The 14,788-nt window shown below is 39.8% G+C and overlaps 1 protein-coding gene across 1 annotated transcript in view; it reads left to right on the top strand.

Moving 5' to 3' along the window:
* Window positions 1-14,788, top strand: part of Atp2a2 (ATPase sarcoplasmic/endoplasmic reticulum Ca2+ transporting 2) — a 44,225-nt gene that overhangs the window by 670 nt on the left and 28,767 nt on the right. The window contains exons 2-5 of the mRNA XM_038344736.2: window positions 478-495; window positions 590-672; window positions 11,656-11,760; window positions 11,996-12,134. Of these exons, the coding sequence (XP_038200664.1) occupies window positions 478-495; window positions 590-672; window positions 11,656-11,760; window positions 11,996-12,134 (345 nt within the window). The remainder of the gene's footprint in view (window positions 1-477; window positions 496-589; window positions 673-11,655; window positions 11,761-11,995; window positions 12,135-14,788) is intronic.

Here is a 14,788-nt window from a genome sequence, read left to right as displayed (position 1 = left end):
GCTGCGAGAGGCCGGGCTGTCCGCACGCGGGTCCGGGCCTCTCCCGACCTCCAGGGGTCTCGAGCCGGTGACCTTCCCGGACTGAGCGCAGCGGGGTGGGGAGGGGGGCGCTCCTGCGGCTGGCCCGAGTCCCCGGGGATTTATGAGGCGTCGATGTAGTTGAGAAAGCCTCCGACCGTTTCTTGTACTCCCCAAAGTTACACATCTGGCAGAAGTGATGACCCAGCTGAAACGACTGCATGGTCCTGGAGGCCCGAGTGAGCTGACGGGCAGGACCGTGACCATTGATTCCAGGGACCGTGTAGTTTTCTCGGGGTATCAGAGTGGAGAGAGAGAGGTTAAATGTTCATAGACCCATATCTGCCTTTCAGACAACGATGGTGATGTATTTAGCAGTTTTTATAAAAGCGCTAATCAGATGTCTGTATTTTTTCTTTCCTCCCTTGACACGTTGGCTGGCGAATTTCGGCATTCTAGAATTACCGGCTGAAGAAGGTAAATCTTAATGTTACTTTGGAGAGACGGTCTGTGTGCGGTCACGGATTGATTGATGTGGACAATTGTAACAAATACTTTTTTTCCTTAACAGGAAAAACCTTGCTGGAACTTGTGATTGAGCAGTTTGAAGACTTACTAGTTAGGATTTTATTGCTGGCAGCATGTATATCTTTCGTAAGTACTAAAAAAATATTTTATCTGCCCGTACAAGCAGAAAGTATTTCACTGATACATCAGAAAAAAAAAATAATAGCCTTCGAGTTTCTGTGTTTAAAAAAAAAAAACGGGGAGGAGGAGGGGAGGAGATGGCAATTTTTAATAAAAAATAAATAAACTGGAAAAAAAACACTCCAAGTGTTAGAGATAAAAAAAAGTGCTAGAAGGTGTTTTGTTCAGAATATAGATGTCTAGCTTTTACAGTGGAGTGAGAGATGGCTCCTGACTGCAGGGTCTTACCAGTTTTTAGTACCAGTCAGTTTCTTGCTGCGAGGCCTTTTCTGTTAGGTTCCTCCATTTGTTGTCATGCTGTAAGGTCATACGAAGATGGTGTTGGGCACTTTGTAAATAGAATGGACAAAGGGAATATTGCAGTTGCTTTGCCTTCCTGGTAGTGGCAAGGTGACAGTTGTTTCTGACAGTGACAAGAATGATGACAGCAGTGATGGCACCACTGTTGACCAAATTTGGTCACTGACCTTTAGGATGGCATCTAACCTGGACCCCTGTCTTGAGTGATTCCTAGATTGAGAGAACAAAGTTCAGTACTCTTGGTTCTAAATATTAGAAGAGAGAATGAAGGTAGACGTGATCTTTTTTTTTTTTTTTTGCCCCCCCTTCTGTGTGTGCTTTTGAGCCCTGTGTGGTTGCTAAGAAACTAGTGAAATGCAGAGACCCATCTAAGAAAAACTAAGAAGTGGCAAGGTTATTTCTAGGTTATTATCATTTTTCTCTGGCCAATGGATTTCTTTACAGTTTCTTAAAATAGTGGTAGTGGTGCACACTGGTCTTAATTAGCCATAGCGCACACTGCTCTTTGTTCTTCCAACCTTGTATTCATACACTGTAATAGGAAGTGAGAATCGTATACTTGTTTCAGGTCTCACAAAGCTGACAGCTGCAAGGTTTCAACTATGTATATTCACATATAAATCTGACCTAGGGGTCAAGTGGTAATGGCCTCTATGAAAACACTAGCATAGAGGATTGTTTAGGGAACTTAGAGTTCAGGTAAAGGAAAGGGTTTTTTTTAAGCTATTTTTAAAATAAATTTTGGTGGCAGAGTTGGCCTTTAGGAGCAGTTGTGCACATGGATTTTGCTGTGAAACTTTAGTATGCCATGTTTGTTAAGTGTTGTGTGGCCATTGCTAGTTCAGTTCTCAAGAATCTCATCTGTGGTTTTCATTGAATAAAATTTAGACACCAATATCAAGCCATTCAGCATACTACCGAGTCACTCACTCTATACCACTTTTATATCTTGTGACTAGTTTTTAAACATTTTGCCCTATAAATGGTTGCGTCATTGGTAAACAAGATAAATGAATAGAGTTGTTTGATTATAGTTTAAGCATGTTGACATGAGGTAAAATAAATTATACATTTGGGGAGTTGGTCAGGGTTTGTATTAATGCAGGCTACATAATTCTGAGTCTCTGCTGTGGCAGTTAAATGCTGGCCTTCATTAAGGTCATCAGGGACTTAGGAATTAACTAACTGATGTGTACTAGCTGTAGGCAAAATGCATTCCTGCTGGTTCCTTCTGTGTTATAATTTGAAGAAATCTCGGAAACAGTGCCCCTTGTCAGTGAACAAGTTACTGGCTATTGGATCTCAGGGTTTTAAAATCGTGTCAGTTTGGTGTTTTAGAAAGTAAGATTAATGATTGTAGATGTATTTTATGATGGAATAATTAGGAATTTATTTGTAATCATTTTCAAATTTTAAGTGCTTAACTTTGTAATAGAGGATGTTGCTTATTAGTGTTTGTAGTTGAAATGTGAATTCATTTTCAATAACTATTTGGAATTCTTGTTCAGGAAATGAACTGTTATATTTTTATGTTATGGTTTGTTAAATAACTAGAGAATAAGTGTTCAGGAAGTGCTTTTTAGAGTTCACTCAGTTTGCTTTGGTTTATTTGGTCAGGACTGTGGATAGATTACGATAGTCTTCAGAGGCTGCTCTAAGTCTGTACCCACTCTAGAATGTTACTTACTGTTAGTGTCCATGCTTAAGTGTGTGTTCATACTTTTAAAAATGATCTGCAAGGTTGCTTTATTTCAGAAGGAAAGGTTCAGGAAGCTGAGGCATCAGGACAGCCTGGACTAGAGTAAGACCCTTTCTCAAAAGCTATAAAAATGGAAAAAAGAAATTGTGGTTTGTTGATGGTGCTGTGTGCTCCTTGATCCTTATTTCTTTTTATTTCTGTTCCTGCTTATGTATGTGTGTACAGTGTAGGTATGTGTGTGCTTGTTCAGGTATGTGGGTATACTTGTGTGAATGTGTGTGCAATGGCCATTGGGTGTCTTGCTTAATGACTTTCTTTACATACTGAGGCAGGGTTTCTGGATTAAACCCAGAGCTCACTGATTCAGCTAGTTTAGCTAGCCAGCTTGCCCTAGCCTCCCAAGTGTTGCAAATACGGGCAAGCTATGCGGCGGTGGTGGCACACATCCTTAATCCTAGCACTCGGGAGGCAGAGGCAGGCAGATCTCTGTGAGTTCGAGGCCAGCCTGGTCTACAAGAGCTAGTTCCAGGACAGGCTCCAAAGCTACAGAGAAACCCTGTTTCAAAAACCAATAAATAATATGTGAATGCCTGTGGTCTGAATTCAGGTCCTTAAGCTTAATGTGGTAAGAGGGCCTGCTCAGCCATCTTTCAGGCCCTTTTGATTTGGTTTTGTATGTTTTTGTTTTTTTTGAGACAGGTCTTACTGTATCTTAGACAGTCTCAAACTCACTCTGAATAGCCCAGTCTTATGAGATCCTCTTGCCTTACTTAGCCTCTTAGGTGCCAGGGTTACAGGCTTGTGACACGAACTTCAGCTTTTATTTATTTTCATAGTTTCCAAATAATAGCACTGACTTACTTGTGGTAGTCAGTATATTCTTACTGGCTTAACAGGAAAAACATAGGTCTCTGAATATTCATTCTCCTGCAGAAGTGAATAGGCAGTTGTCATAAATCATCAGATTTCTTCTTGGGTTAGAAAGATACTAGTGATTTATTTCAAATATTAGACTAGTAAAATGTTAACTACAGTTAATATTTTCTCTGGCAGAAAATAGGAAGCTGCATTAATGTTTTACACTGGCTAGTGGGGACAGTTTAATCTGTAGTGTTTTCTGGAGTTGTTTCTTTTAAAAAGATCAAATGTGCATGCCTGTAATGTTAGTTTTTGGTAGCTGACTAGGTTAGGAATCCAGGCCATCCTTGGCTCTACAGTGAGTTTGATAAGGTTAGCCTGAGATATGTAAGACTGTCTCAGCAAAATGCATCTCCCTTTGCATGTGGACATCAAATTTCTTTAATATGACATCATTTACTGTTTTTTATTTGGGTTGTTCCCATTCTGTTAGGTTACTAACTTTACCCTAAGTATCCTGCATCATTTGGTTGCCTAACTGAAATGCCTGCCCATTCTTCCCCTCTCCCAAGCGAGCACTTGACACAGACACAAAGGATATAATAGGGAATATGGTACCTGTTAACTTGAATAGTCCTGTTGAGAAAGTAAAGGGGCTGAGATAAGGGGGTTTGTCCATAGGGAAGAGGCGCACAGGCTTTTTAAAAGGGAACCTTTGAGTAATCTGAAGGAGAGATGAGTATATTTAGGGCTTTAATGGCATTAGCTGATCTGTCCAGATCATGGGTGGTACTGAGATGGAGATCAGCATAGGTCATAACTCTTTGCCCCGTTTCCTGTTTTACACTAAAATACTGTTTTGTTGTTTTGTGCACACGCGCGTTGTGTGTGTGGTATTTGTTTTTATTTGTTTTTGAGACGGAGTCTCCTTGTAGTCCTGGTTATCCTGGAGACCAGGATTATGCAGACCATAGAACTCATTAAGATCTTCTTGCCACCATGCTGGGCCCCTATTTTTTTTTTCAGTGTCTCAATATAGGACTAAGTTTGTTTCTAGCATTTTGAGACATTGATAAAATGTGATTTGTTTTTGCTTTGCTTGTTTCAATGATGATTAAGAAGCATTTAATAGTGCATTTTATGGTGGTTTAAATTTTTTGTTTGATTTATTTCTTAAAATACAATTTAAAAGTTGATTTGAAGGGAAACATTAATTGTCTTTATCTCCTTTCCCTACTGTGGGGATAGAATCCAGGGCCTTGAGCACACTGGGGAAGTGTTCTGCTACTGATTTTTATCTTCAGTCATACTGTGTATTTTTGTTGTTGTCGTTATTATTTTGTGTGTGGGGTGATTGGTTTTGTTTGTTTGCTTGTTTATGGGGGAGACAATCTCACTGTTTAGCCTTGACTAGCCTGGACCTACTGGTGTGGACTTGAGAGCTACCGGCTTCTACCTTTGAGTGCTAACATTAAAGATATGTTGGTTTTTAAGGCATTGTGTTACTATATGGCCAAGACTGCCCTTGAACTCTTATTAATTTCTTGCCCCAGCCTCATGTGTCCTGTAATTACAGATGTATAGTATTGCCATTCCTACTTCTGGTATAAGGGTTTTTTTAGTTTTTTTTTTTTTTTTAAGTTTTGGTTTTTGGTGTTTCAAGACAGGATTTCTCTGTGTAACATTCCTGGCTGTCCTGTAACTCTATAGACCAGTCTGACCTCAGTTCATCCTGCCTCTACTTCTTGATTGCTGCCATTAAAGGTGTGTGCCGCTGCTGCCACCGCCACCTTTTACTGGAGAGAATGAATTCTGATGCATATTAGGTTTGCTTTTCTGACTGAAGGAATTTTTGTTTGCCACCCAAGATATTTAGCATATCATTTACTGATAATCTTGGGTTGTTTTGGATGAGTGCTTAATTTCCTTTTTTTTTTAGAATTCTTAATGTAAATTTTGTTTATTGATCTAGTGTTTAAATGTCAAAGGCACAGTGTAAGTTTCTGATGATACAAGGAAGATGAAAATAGCACTCATGATCTTTTTTCTTTTTTTTTTTTTTTGTTTTTTCAGGACAGGTTTTCTCTGTGCAACAGCCCTAGCTGTCCTGGAGCTTGAGTTGTAGGCCAGACTGGCCTTGAACTCAGAGATCCTCTTGCCTCTGCCTCCCGAATTCTGACCTTTTTTTTTTTTTTAACCTCTATTGGGCAGATGGTCCTGGCATTGAATCTGGGCCCCTCACATGCTATGTAGTTACTCTCCCTCTATACTTTAACTTTCTTGCTTTCTGAATGGTCTTGAGAGTTCAGTCCTCTGGGTATAGTGGCACACAACTTTAATCCCAAAACTCAGAAGGCAGAGGTAGATGGATCTCTGTGAGTTCACGGCCAACCTGGTCTATATAGGGAATACCAGGCCAACTAGCCAGGGATACATAGTGAAACTCTGGGGGTGGGGAGCAAGCAAGCTAGAGCTCAGCCCAAAATCCCAATGCCATAATATGACAACCCTCCCTTCCAGTGTATAGCAGAACATGCCTTTTTGCCTAAGAGCAAATTTTTGCTTTATTCGTTATTCCTGTTAGAAGTTAATAGTGCCAGATTAAGTGTGGGGTATACACCTGTAATACCAGCCATGAGAAGACTTAAGGCAGGAAAACTGCTACGAGTTGGAGGTCAGCCTGGCCAGAGTAAGACCCAGGAAAAGCAGGAAAGTTAGGGGACTGAAGAGATGGCTCGATGGTTTACTTGCTACACTTGCAGAAGACCTGGATTTGGTTCTCAGCACCTGTATCAGGAGGCTCAAGAGATCTGTAACTCCAATTCTGGGGTCTCCAACACCCTTTTCTGGATTCCGTGGGCACTAACATGCATGATTTTAATATACATACTCTCGGGCACATACAGAAATTTTTTTTTAAATTTCTTTAAGGGTATTAGCAGTGCTGTAATGCCATTTCTTGTGCATTTGGATCAAATCCCAGAGCTTTATACCCTTTTAGTTAAGTGCTCTACCTCTGAGTTCCACCCTAATCCAGAGATTAATCCTTTGACTATCAATAGAAAGATCCCTGTCCTACACTACTTCATCTTAAAATTTAGTGAATGGTGACTTGGAACAGGGTTGGCAAATTTGAAACTTTGAACTTTGAATAATTGCAGTTGTAGTGGAAGGGGTGCTGTTATTGTAACAGTACAGAGTTTAGAGGAAAGAAGAAACGCTTTGCCTGAAATTACATTGCAGCTAACCTTTCCTCCTTTTCCTCCAGTTCCGATGGAGCCGATGGAATGCTGTACTTCCTTGTAGAACTTTTACTCCTTGATTCTCACTTGGCTTCATTTGAGCACTTGTTTCTTTCTTCCTCTGCTTGTCCAGTAGTAAATACTGAGTACCATCCTTGTACCAGAGCCCCTTCTGAGCTCCCCTAGGGATGCAGCTGTAAACAAAGGCAATACAAAGAGAATCAACCTAGTTGATCAAGATTGTTTTTACAGACATATTTCTCCTTTTGAATAGATAGATTTTGTGTAAGTTAGGAAAAACCGTAATTAGTAACTAAACTGACCATGTACCCTGAGACAGTATCTGTCCAGTTTCTTCTTAGGCTTTCTTACCGTGAGTCATTTGTCAGCAGTTTTCCCATTTGTATAACCTAATAGGATTTCTTACCAATAGAACAAACCGTGAAGAACCATAAAACACAAATCTGAGCATAGATTGGTTTTTATCAGTTAATATGATTCTTCAATTTGAGGTATAGGATTTGAGTCTTTGGGTTATTTATTGTTTTGAGGTAGATTTTATCTTTATTTTAAAACTTTTTAGATTATTTTATGTGTATATAGGTGTGTGTGTGACTGTATACCACATGTGTGTGGGTACCACTAGAGGCAAGAAGGGGGTGTCTGACCCCCTGAAACTAAAGTTACAGGCTATTGTAAGCTGTCAGATATGGCTGCTGGGAACTGAACTCCAGTCCTAGAAGAGCAGCAGTTGGCTCTTAGCCTAATAAGAACTGTCTCCTTAGTCTCAGACTTTTTTAAAAAAAAAAATATATATATATATATATATATTTATTTATTTATTTATTTATTATGTATACAGTATTCTGTCTGTGTGTATGCCTATAGGCCAGAAGAGGGTACCAGACCCCATTACAAATGGTTGTGAGCAACCATGTGGTTGCTGGGAATTGAACTCAGAACCTTTGGAAGAGCAGGCAGTGCTCTTAACCTCTGAGCCATCTCTCCAGCCCTCAGACTTTTTTTTTTTTTTTTTTTTTTTTTTTTTTTTTTTTTTTTTTTTTTTAAGTACTCAAAAAACTGCTGTGGAATTTCCCCTCACTCCATGTACTGAGAAATGAGTCCAGGGTCTGGCTGGCATATGCTAAGCAAGGGCTGTAGCCACTGAACTGTCTTCCAGCCCTAACTGGGTGGTTCCTAAATTTTAGATAGGTGTGGATGCCATTCTCCATCTTAGTAAATTTGTCCAATAGTTGCTCATTCCATAGTAATTAGTGCATCTGTAGAACTTTCAAGTGTTGGTAGCCTGTGTTTTCTATCCAACGGGTCTCATGGAAGGCAAACTTAGTATACTGGTCAAATAAGAATTCTTACATTTGATAAATAGTAGTCATGAGAACAATGTGTATCTCTTGACCAGTAGAGATGTGTTTTACTCTAGTAATTCTGACACTGCTCACCCTTCCCTTTGCTCCATCTGTTGAGGGATGTTGCCCTAAGTTGTCTCCAGGCTTGACTGCCAAGAAGGAAATTCATACCCACTTAAACAAGGTGTGAAGCTTATCTTAGAGTCGCTAATGCCTCACTGACCTTTTGAAAAGGTCTCTGGTCACTTGTGAAGTCGAGCAATTTTTCTTCTTTAAGAGCTAATTAAATTTCTTATTTCTGATATGTTCTCCTTGCTAAGTATTTGGAAGGCTGTATCAGCAGTTGCGATCCTGCATCTATCAAAATTTAACTTCGTAGAGAAGTTTTTTCATTCTGGCTGAGATCCTGGCCTTAGTACTAGGAATGCCCTGTGGAAAGCTTGCTGTCATATTTATTCACATTTATTCTGGTTTTCTCCTGCCCTGCTTGTCAGTGTTAATTGGCATGCTTCAGAGCCTGGGCACTTTCTGTTTGGCTTTTCTTTGATCTGATTCTTTGCTAATTCAATGCTAATCTTCTTTTAGAGTTTCATATTGCCTAATTATCGTCTGGTCATTGGCTGTGTTTAAAAAACAAAACCAAAAAGAATCTCATGTGGGTTCATTATTTTTAACTATATTAATTTTACTTATAAAATTGTGTATGTGACCGGGCGATGGTGGCGCACGCCTTTAATCCCAGCACTCGGGAGGCAGAGGCAGGCGGATCTCTGTGAGTTCGAGACCAGCCTGGTCTACAAGAGCTAGTTCCAGGACAGGCTCTAAAGCCACCGAGAAACCCTGTCTCGAAAAACCAAAAAAAAAAAAAAATTGTGTATGTGTATACACGCATGTATTCATGATTGTTTTGAGACAGGGTCTCTATGTAGCTCTAACTGTTGTGGAACTAATCATGTAGACCAGGCTAACTCACAGAGATCCACCTGCCTCTGCTTCCTGGAAGCTAGGCGCGCGTGCACGCACACTCACACACACACACACACACACACACACACACACACACACACACACACACGGGGGAGGAGGGAGATCAGATAACTCTTTGGGTTGGTTCTCTCGTTTTTATATGGATTCCAGGGATTAAATTCAGGTTGTCAGGCTCGTAGGGTAGTGTCTTTACATAAGCCATCTTGCTAACTCCTAGATAATCTTTTAAAGTAAAGGTCTTTGTTGTGAAATGTGTTCATTTCATTTTATTTTATTTTATTTTATTTTATTTATTTATTTATTTATTTATTTTTTGGTTTTTTGAGACAGGGTTTCTCTGTGGCTTTGGAGCCTGTCCTGGAACTAGCTCTTGTAGACCAGGCTGGTCTCGAACTCACAGAGATCCGCCTGCCTCTGCCTCCCGAGTGCTGGGATTAAAGGCGTGCGCCACCACCGCCCGGCCGAAATGTGTTCATTTTAAGCAACATCGCAAAACACCTACCCACCCACACATGAAGCAAAGCCCACTTCCTGGACCCAATCATTCAGGTTGGCAGGTTTCTGGTAAAATTGGCACTGACATTTGTCAGGACCTGGCCCTGGATAGTGGGGGGGAGCTTGTGTGCATATGTGACTTGGACCGTGCATGGAGGTCAGAGGACAACTTTGAGGAGTCAGTTGTCAGTCCTTCCACGATGAGTTCAGAATTGTACTAAGGTCAGCAAGCTTGCACAGCAAGAGCTTTTACCCACTCGCCCATCTCACGTGTCCTCCTGGTTAACTTCTAACTGCTTAGATCACCAGTTCTCAACCTGTGGGTCGCAGCCCTTTTCGGGGTGAATGACCCTTTCACAGGGTCACATTGCCTAGAACCATCAAAAAAACACAGATATTTGAGCCGGGCGGTGGTGGCGCACGCCTTTAATCCCAGCACTCAGGAGGCAGAGGCAGGCGGATCTCTGTGAGTTCGAGGCCAGCCTGGTCTACAAGAGCTAGTTCCAGGACAGGCTCTAAAAAAAGAAAAGCTGCAGAGAAACCCTGTCTCGAAAAACCAAAAAAAGAAAAAAAGAAAAAAAAAACACAGATATTTACATTACAACTCATAAAAGTAGCAAAATTACAGTTATGAAGTAGAAACAAATAAATTTATGGTTGGGTCACCACAACATGAGAATTGTATTAGGGTCACAGCATTAGGAAGATGAGAACCACTGCTTTTAATGCTCTTTTTTATTAACTCACTATCTTTTTGTCACTTTCATAGTATCTTGGCTGTTAACTTGTAGTTGATTGGAATCAGGGCCATGTTGTCTCAAACTGGCAGTCATCCTGCCTTACCCTCCTAGCATAGATTAGGTCAGGTTTTTGGGGTTTTTTTATGATTACATTTTGATGTAATACACATTACATCTGTGGGGTGTGTGTATCCATGCATGTGCCCTTTGAGTGTAGTTTCTTTCCTTAGACTGTGATTGAATTTAGATTATCAGGTTTGGCAGCAGGCATTTTTACCATATATGCCATCTCCTTGGCCCACTTTATTTCATTTATCTGGAGGGGGAATTTTGTGATTTTTGAAGTGCTATATTGCAGTACTAAGTGCCATGTGGTGGAATTCTGAGGTGACTCCACTACCTCTGAGAAGTCAGGGAGCTTAACTTGGTCTGCCTTGAATTTGAGTGAATGGTCAATTTTTTACCTTCAAATATTTTTTGTTTGTGTTTTGGTGTTTTGTTTGGTTGTTTTTAGTTTTTTTGTTTCTTGTTTTCAGTTTTGTAAGCTGTAAATTCAGGCCATGTATGTCTATGGCATGATGTGAATTTTTAAGAAATTATTTGGTGTGTAGGGGTGGTCTGCCCGCATGTGTGTCTGGATATCACGTGTGTTTAGGGCCCTGGACGCTGGAAAAAAAGGCATCAATCCCAACTGCTACTGGAGTTAGAGATGATTAAAAGCCAATGTGTGGGTGTTGGATGGAACCTGGTCCTCTGGACTACCAACCAGTGTCTTAAACCTGAGTCATATCCCCAGGCCTGATGTGAACATCAATGTGCCTATTCATGTTTACCTGTTCATCTTTACTATAATAAAATCAGGAATTTTAAGCTTTTTTATTATCTGACATATATACATACAAATTGAATGAGACTACTTTTTTCTACCCCAAAAAACAAAAAAAAACAAAACAAAACAAAAAAATCCCACTTTATTTGAGCTCCAGGGTGGTATTAAAAATAAAATAGTTTAGCCCCAAGACAGCCAGAGCTGTTACACAGAGAAACCCTATCTCGAAAAACCTGAAAGAAGGAAAAGAAAAGAAAGAACAGAACATAAGACAGTTGTTTCTGTAACTACATTTTTGTCTGTTTCTGGAGATGTAAGAAAAGGTTACTGTAATGTGAGCCCCTTTTGTTAGAAAATGTAGGTAAGTTTAAAAGTACATTAGGAAGTCTAACATGTGCCATTTTTCTTTTAGGTTTTGGCTTGGTTTGAAGAAGGTGAAGAAACGATTACAGCCTTTGTAGAACCTTTTGTAATTCTGCTTATATTAGTAGCCAATGCAATTGTGGGTGTATGGCAGGTAAGCAGAAAAATTTGTGCAGCAGTTAACATTTTAGTAGTTTATGTGATTTTAAAATATCAGTCTGTGGTGGTGTTTTTTTGTTTTTTGGTGTTTTTTTGTTTGTTTGTTTGTTTTGTTTTAAAGACAGGGTCTCCTTACATAGCCTTGACTGAAACTGAAGTTTGAATTTCTAGTCTAGAAATATTAGGAGGCAGGCAGAGTAGTTTATAATGCTTGGTTTTCCTTCATACAGGAAAGGAATGCTGAAAATGCAATAGAAGCCCTTAAGGAGTATGAGCCTGAAATGGGAAAAGTGTACCGACAGGACAGAAAGAGTGTGCAACGAATTAAAGCTAAGGACATCGTTCCCGGGGATATTGTGGAAATTGCTGGTGAGTTGAGATTTTTGTTTTTGTTTTATTTTCTTTTTTCCTAGATTTTTATTTCTAAGGGAGGTCCTTTTCTCTAGATTCAGAATTATATTTAGCTGTTTAAAGTTTTTTGTTTGCTTTTTTAAATTTTATGCATGTGGGTGATTTGCCTATACATGTTCATACACTTGCACATGTGCCTGGTGCCTACAGAGTCCAAGAGGGAATGGGATTTCTTGGAACTAGAGTAAGCCTATATGTGAGTGCTGGGAATTGAACCCAGATCTTCCTGAAGATCAGCTAGTGCTCTTAACCATTAACCACCGAGCCATCTCTCCAGCCCTAGTTTTTTTTTTTCTCATAATTAAAACTATTTATCAGTTATTACACCATTTCAGTGCATGTTTGGAATTGCAATGTCCCTTCATGTTGTCAGTAAGGTATATTTTGAGGTTTGTTTTTTGATGGAGTTTCACTATGTTGCTGAATCTGAGCTCAAATTCCCAGATTGAAGTGATCTTCCTGCCTCAGCCTCCTGAAAGGATCTTGTGTTTTGGCCAAGGTGTTTGATGTTTGTAGTTACCAACTGTAGAACACTACTGCTGAGTGCACTAAAGTTAGCTGTAGTGATTAATTGGTTATAGCTTCTAAGTAGCTGCCTGTTGTTTATTTGGTTTGGTTTGGTTTTTGAAGACTGGGTTTCCCTAGCTTTGGAGCCTATCCTGGAACTCGCTCTGTAGACCAGGCTGGCCTTGAATTCACAGAGGTGCCTCTGCCTCCTGAGTGCTAGGATTAAAGGCGTGTGCCACCACTGCCCAGCTAGCTGCCTGCTTTTTTTAGTGGGTTCTTAACTCATGTCTTCATGCCAGTATAGTGCATGCTCCACTGGCTAACCTATCTCTCCATTTTCCCTTTTCTTTTTCCTGTTTGATTCTGAATTATTTTGTTTGTTTATTTGCTTTGAATATTTGAGTCTCACTGTGTATCCCTGGCTGGCCTGCAGTGTGCTGTGTTTGACCAGGCTGGCCTCAAACTCAGAGATTCTCTTGCCTCTGCCTTTTTTGGTTGCTGGGGTAAAGGCATGCAATACCACCACCCAGCTTAAATGATTTATTTTTATTTGCATTGGTGTTTTGCCTGCGTGTATGTCTATGTGAGGTTGTAAGATCTTGGAGTACAGATAGTTGTTAGTTGCCATGTATGTGCTGGGAATTAACATGGGTCCTCTGGAAAGAGCAGTCACTGTAATCCTAACCTCTGAGCTATCTCTCCAGCTCCTTAAACAAGGTTTTATGTAGCCTGGTTGGCATTTAACTCACTACATAGCCCAGACTCTCTTCAATTCCTGACCCTCCTCCTTCACCTCTTAGGTCCTCGGTGTCACTGTCCTGGTTTTGGCATAAATGAAGTCATCCTGTAACTGTCACTCTGGGTTATTTCATGTTTGGTTGTTCATTGGTAGAGTGAATGGAGAGGAATTACTGCAGAGGATTATTCAGATTGTGGCTTATTACACTGTTTTGAGTCTAGGTTAGATTTGTTTGCTTTCATATAGTGACTCATAATTAATCCTTCTACTGGACTTTATCATTGCCTTATTAATTAAAGTGATTGTTTGTTTGTTCCTGAGATAGTTTTTCTATAACAACCCTGGCTGTCCTTGAACTTATTTTGTAGACCAGGCTAGCTTCAAACTCACAGATCGATTTACCCGCCTCTGCCTCCCGAGAGCTGGGATTAAAGGTGTGCACCACCACACCTAGCTTAATTAAAACAATTTTTAAAACTTTATCTTCCTATTTAAAAAATAGCAAGTTAAATACTCAATTTGGGTTGAATATTCAATAAAAGAAAAAAGATAGTTAAATTTATTCAGTCTTAATTGAATAATTAGTCAGTAGGCAGAATATACATTCAAGTCTATGTCTGTTTGACCTGTTTGTGAATTCTTCCTGGGCAATGCTGACACCCTGCTAGTTGGTCATATCTGCATGTTCATTATGGAAAGCTTAGGCAGTGCTCTGACCTTGTGCTAATTCTTGCTTCCTGGTGTTTGATCATTCTGAGAGGCACAGAACACAGGTAAGGAATAGGTCTTACATAGATACTTTGTTAAAGGCTCTTCTACTCCTTTCTTTCTAAGCATATCCTGAGTGCTCTAATGCTGACCAAACATGAAATCACAAGTATAGGACAGATGCAGCTAATAAATACCCTTATCATAAAATTTGCAGAACAGACTGTGAAACTGTGAAATGTGTTCAGGAGTAGGTACTTAGAATGAGTGGATATTTTGACAACTTTACAAATACTTGGTTAATTGCCACCACCCACTCTAAATATGTGGTTACTTTCACTAGTTGAGGAAAATGAATCACTGTCTTTTCTAGACATATGTACATGATAAACATACATGGTATGTATAGAAGTCATTTCAATTTGTTGATGGCTCAAATCACCACTTTTTAGCATCTTACTGATACATAGTTCACATGCCATATAACCTCTTCCAAATTATAGTTTTAGCCTGTTCATAGACTTGAATGACCATTATTAATTCCAGACTCAGAGAAACCCATCTCCATTAGCAAGTGTTCCTTGTCTGTCGCTATTCTCTAACAGCAGCTTACTTAGATCTTTATGAATTTACTTTAGACATTGCACACCATATGTGA

The sequence above is a fragment of the Arvicola amphibius genome, chromosome 10 (assembly GCF_903992535.2).
Source record: "Arvicola amphibius chromosome 10, mArvAmp1.2, whole genome shotgun sequence".
NCBI classification, from domain to species: domain Eukaryota; kingdom Metazoa; phylum Chordata; class Mammalia; order Rodentia; family Cricetidae; genus Arvicola; species Arvicola amphibius.
The sequence above is the reverse complement of the archived record's forward strand: the minus strand, read 5'-3'. Positions and strand labels throughout refer to the sequence as shown.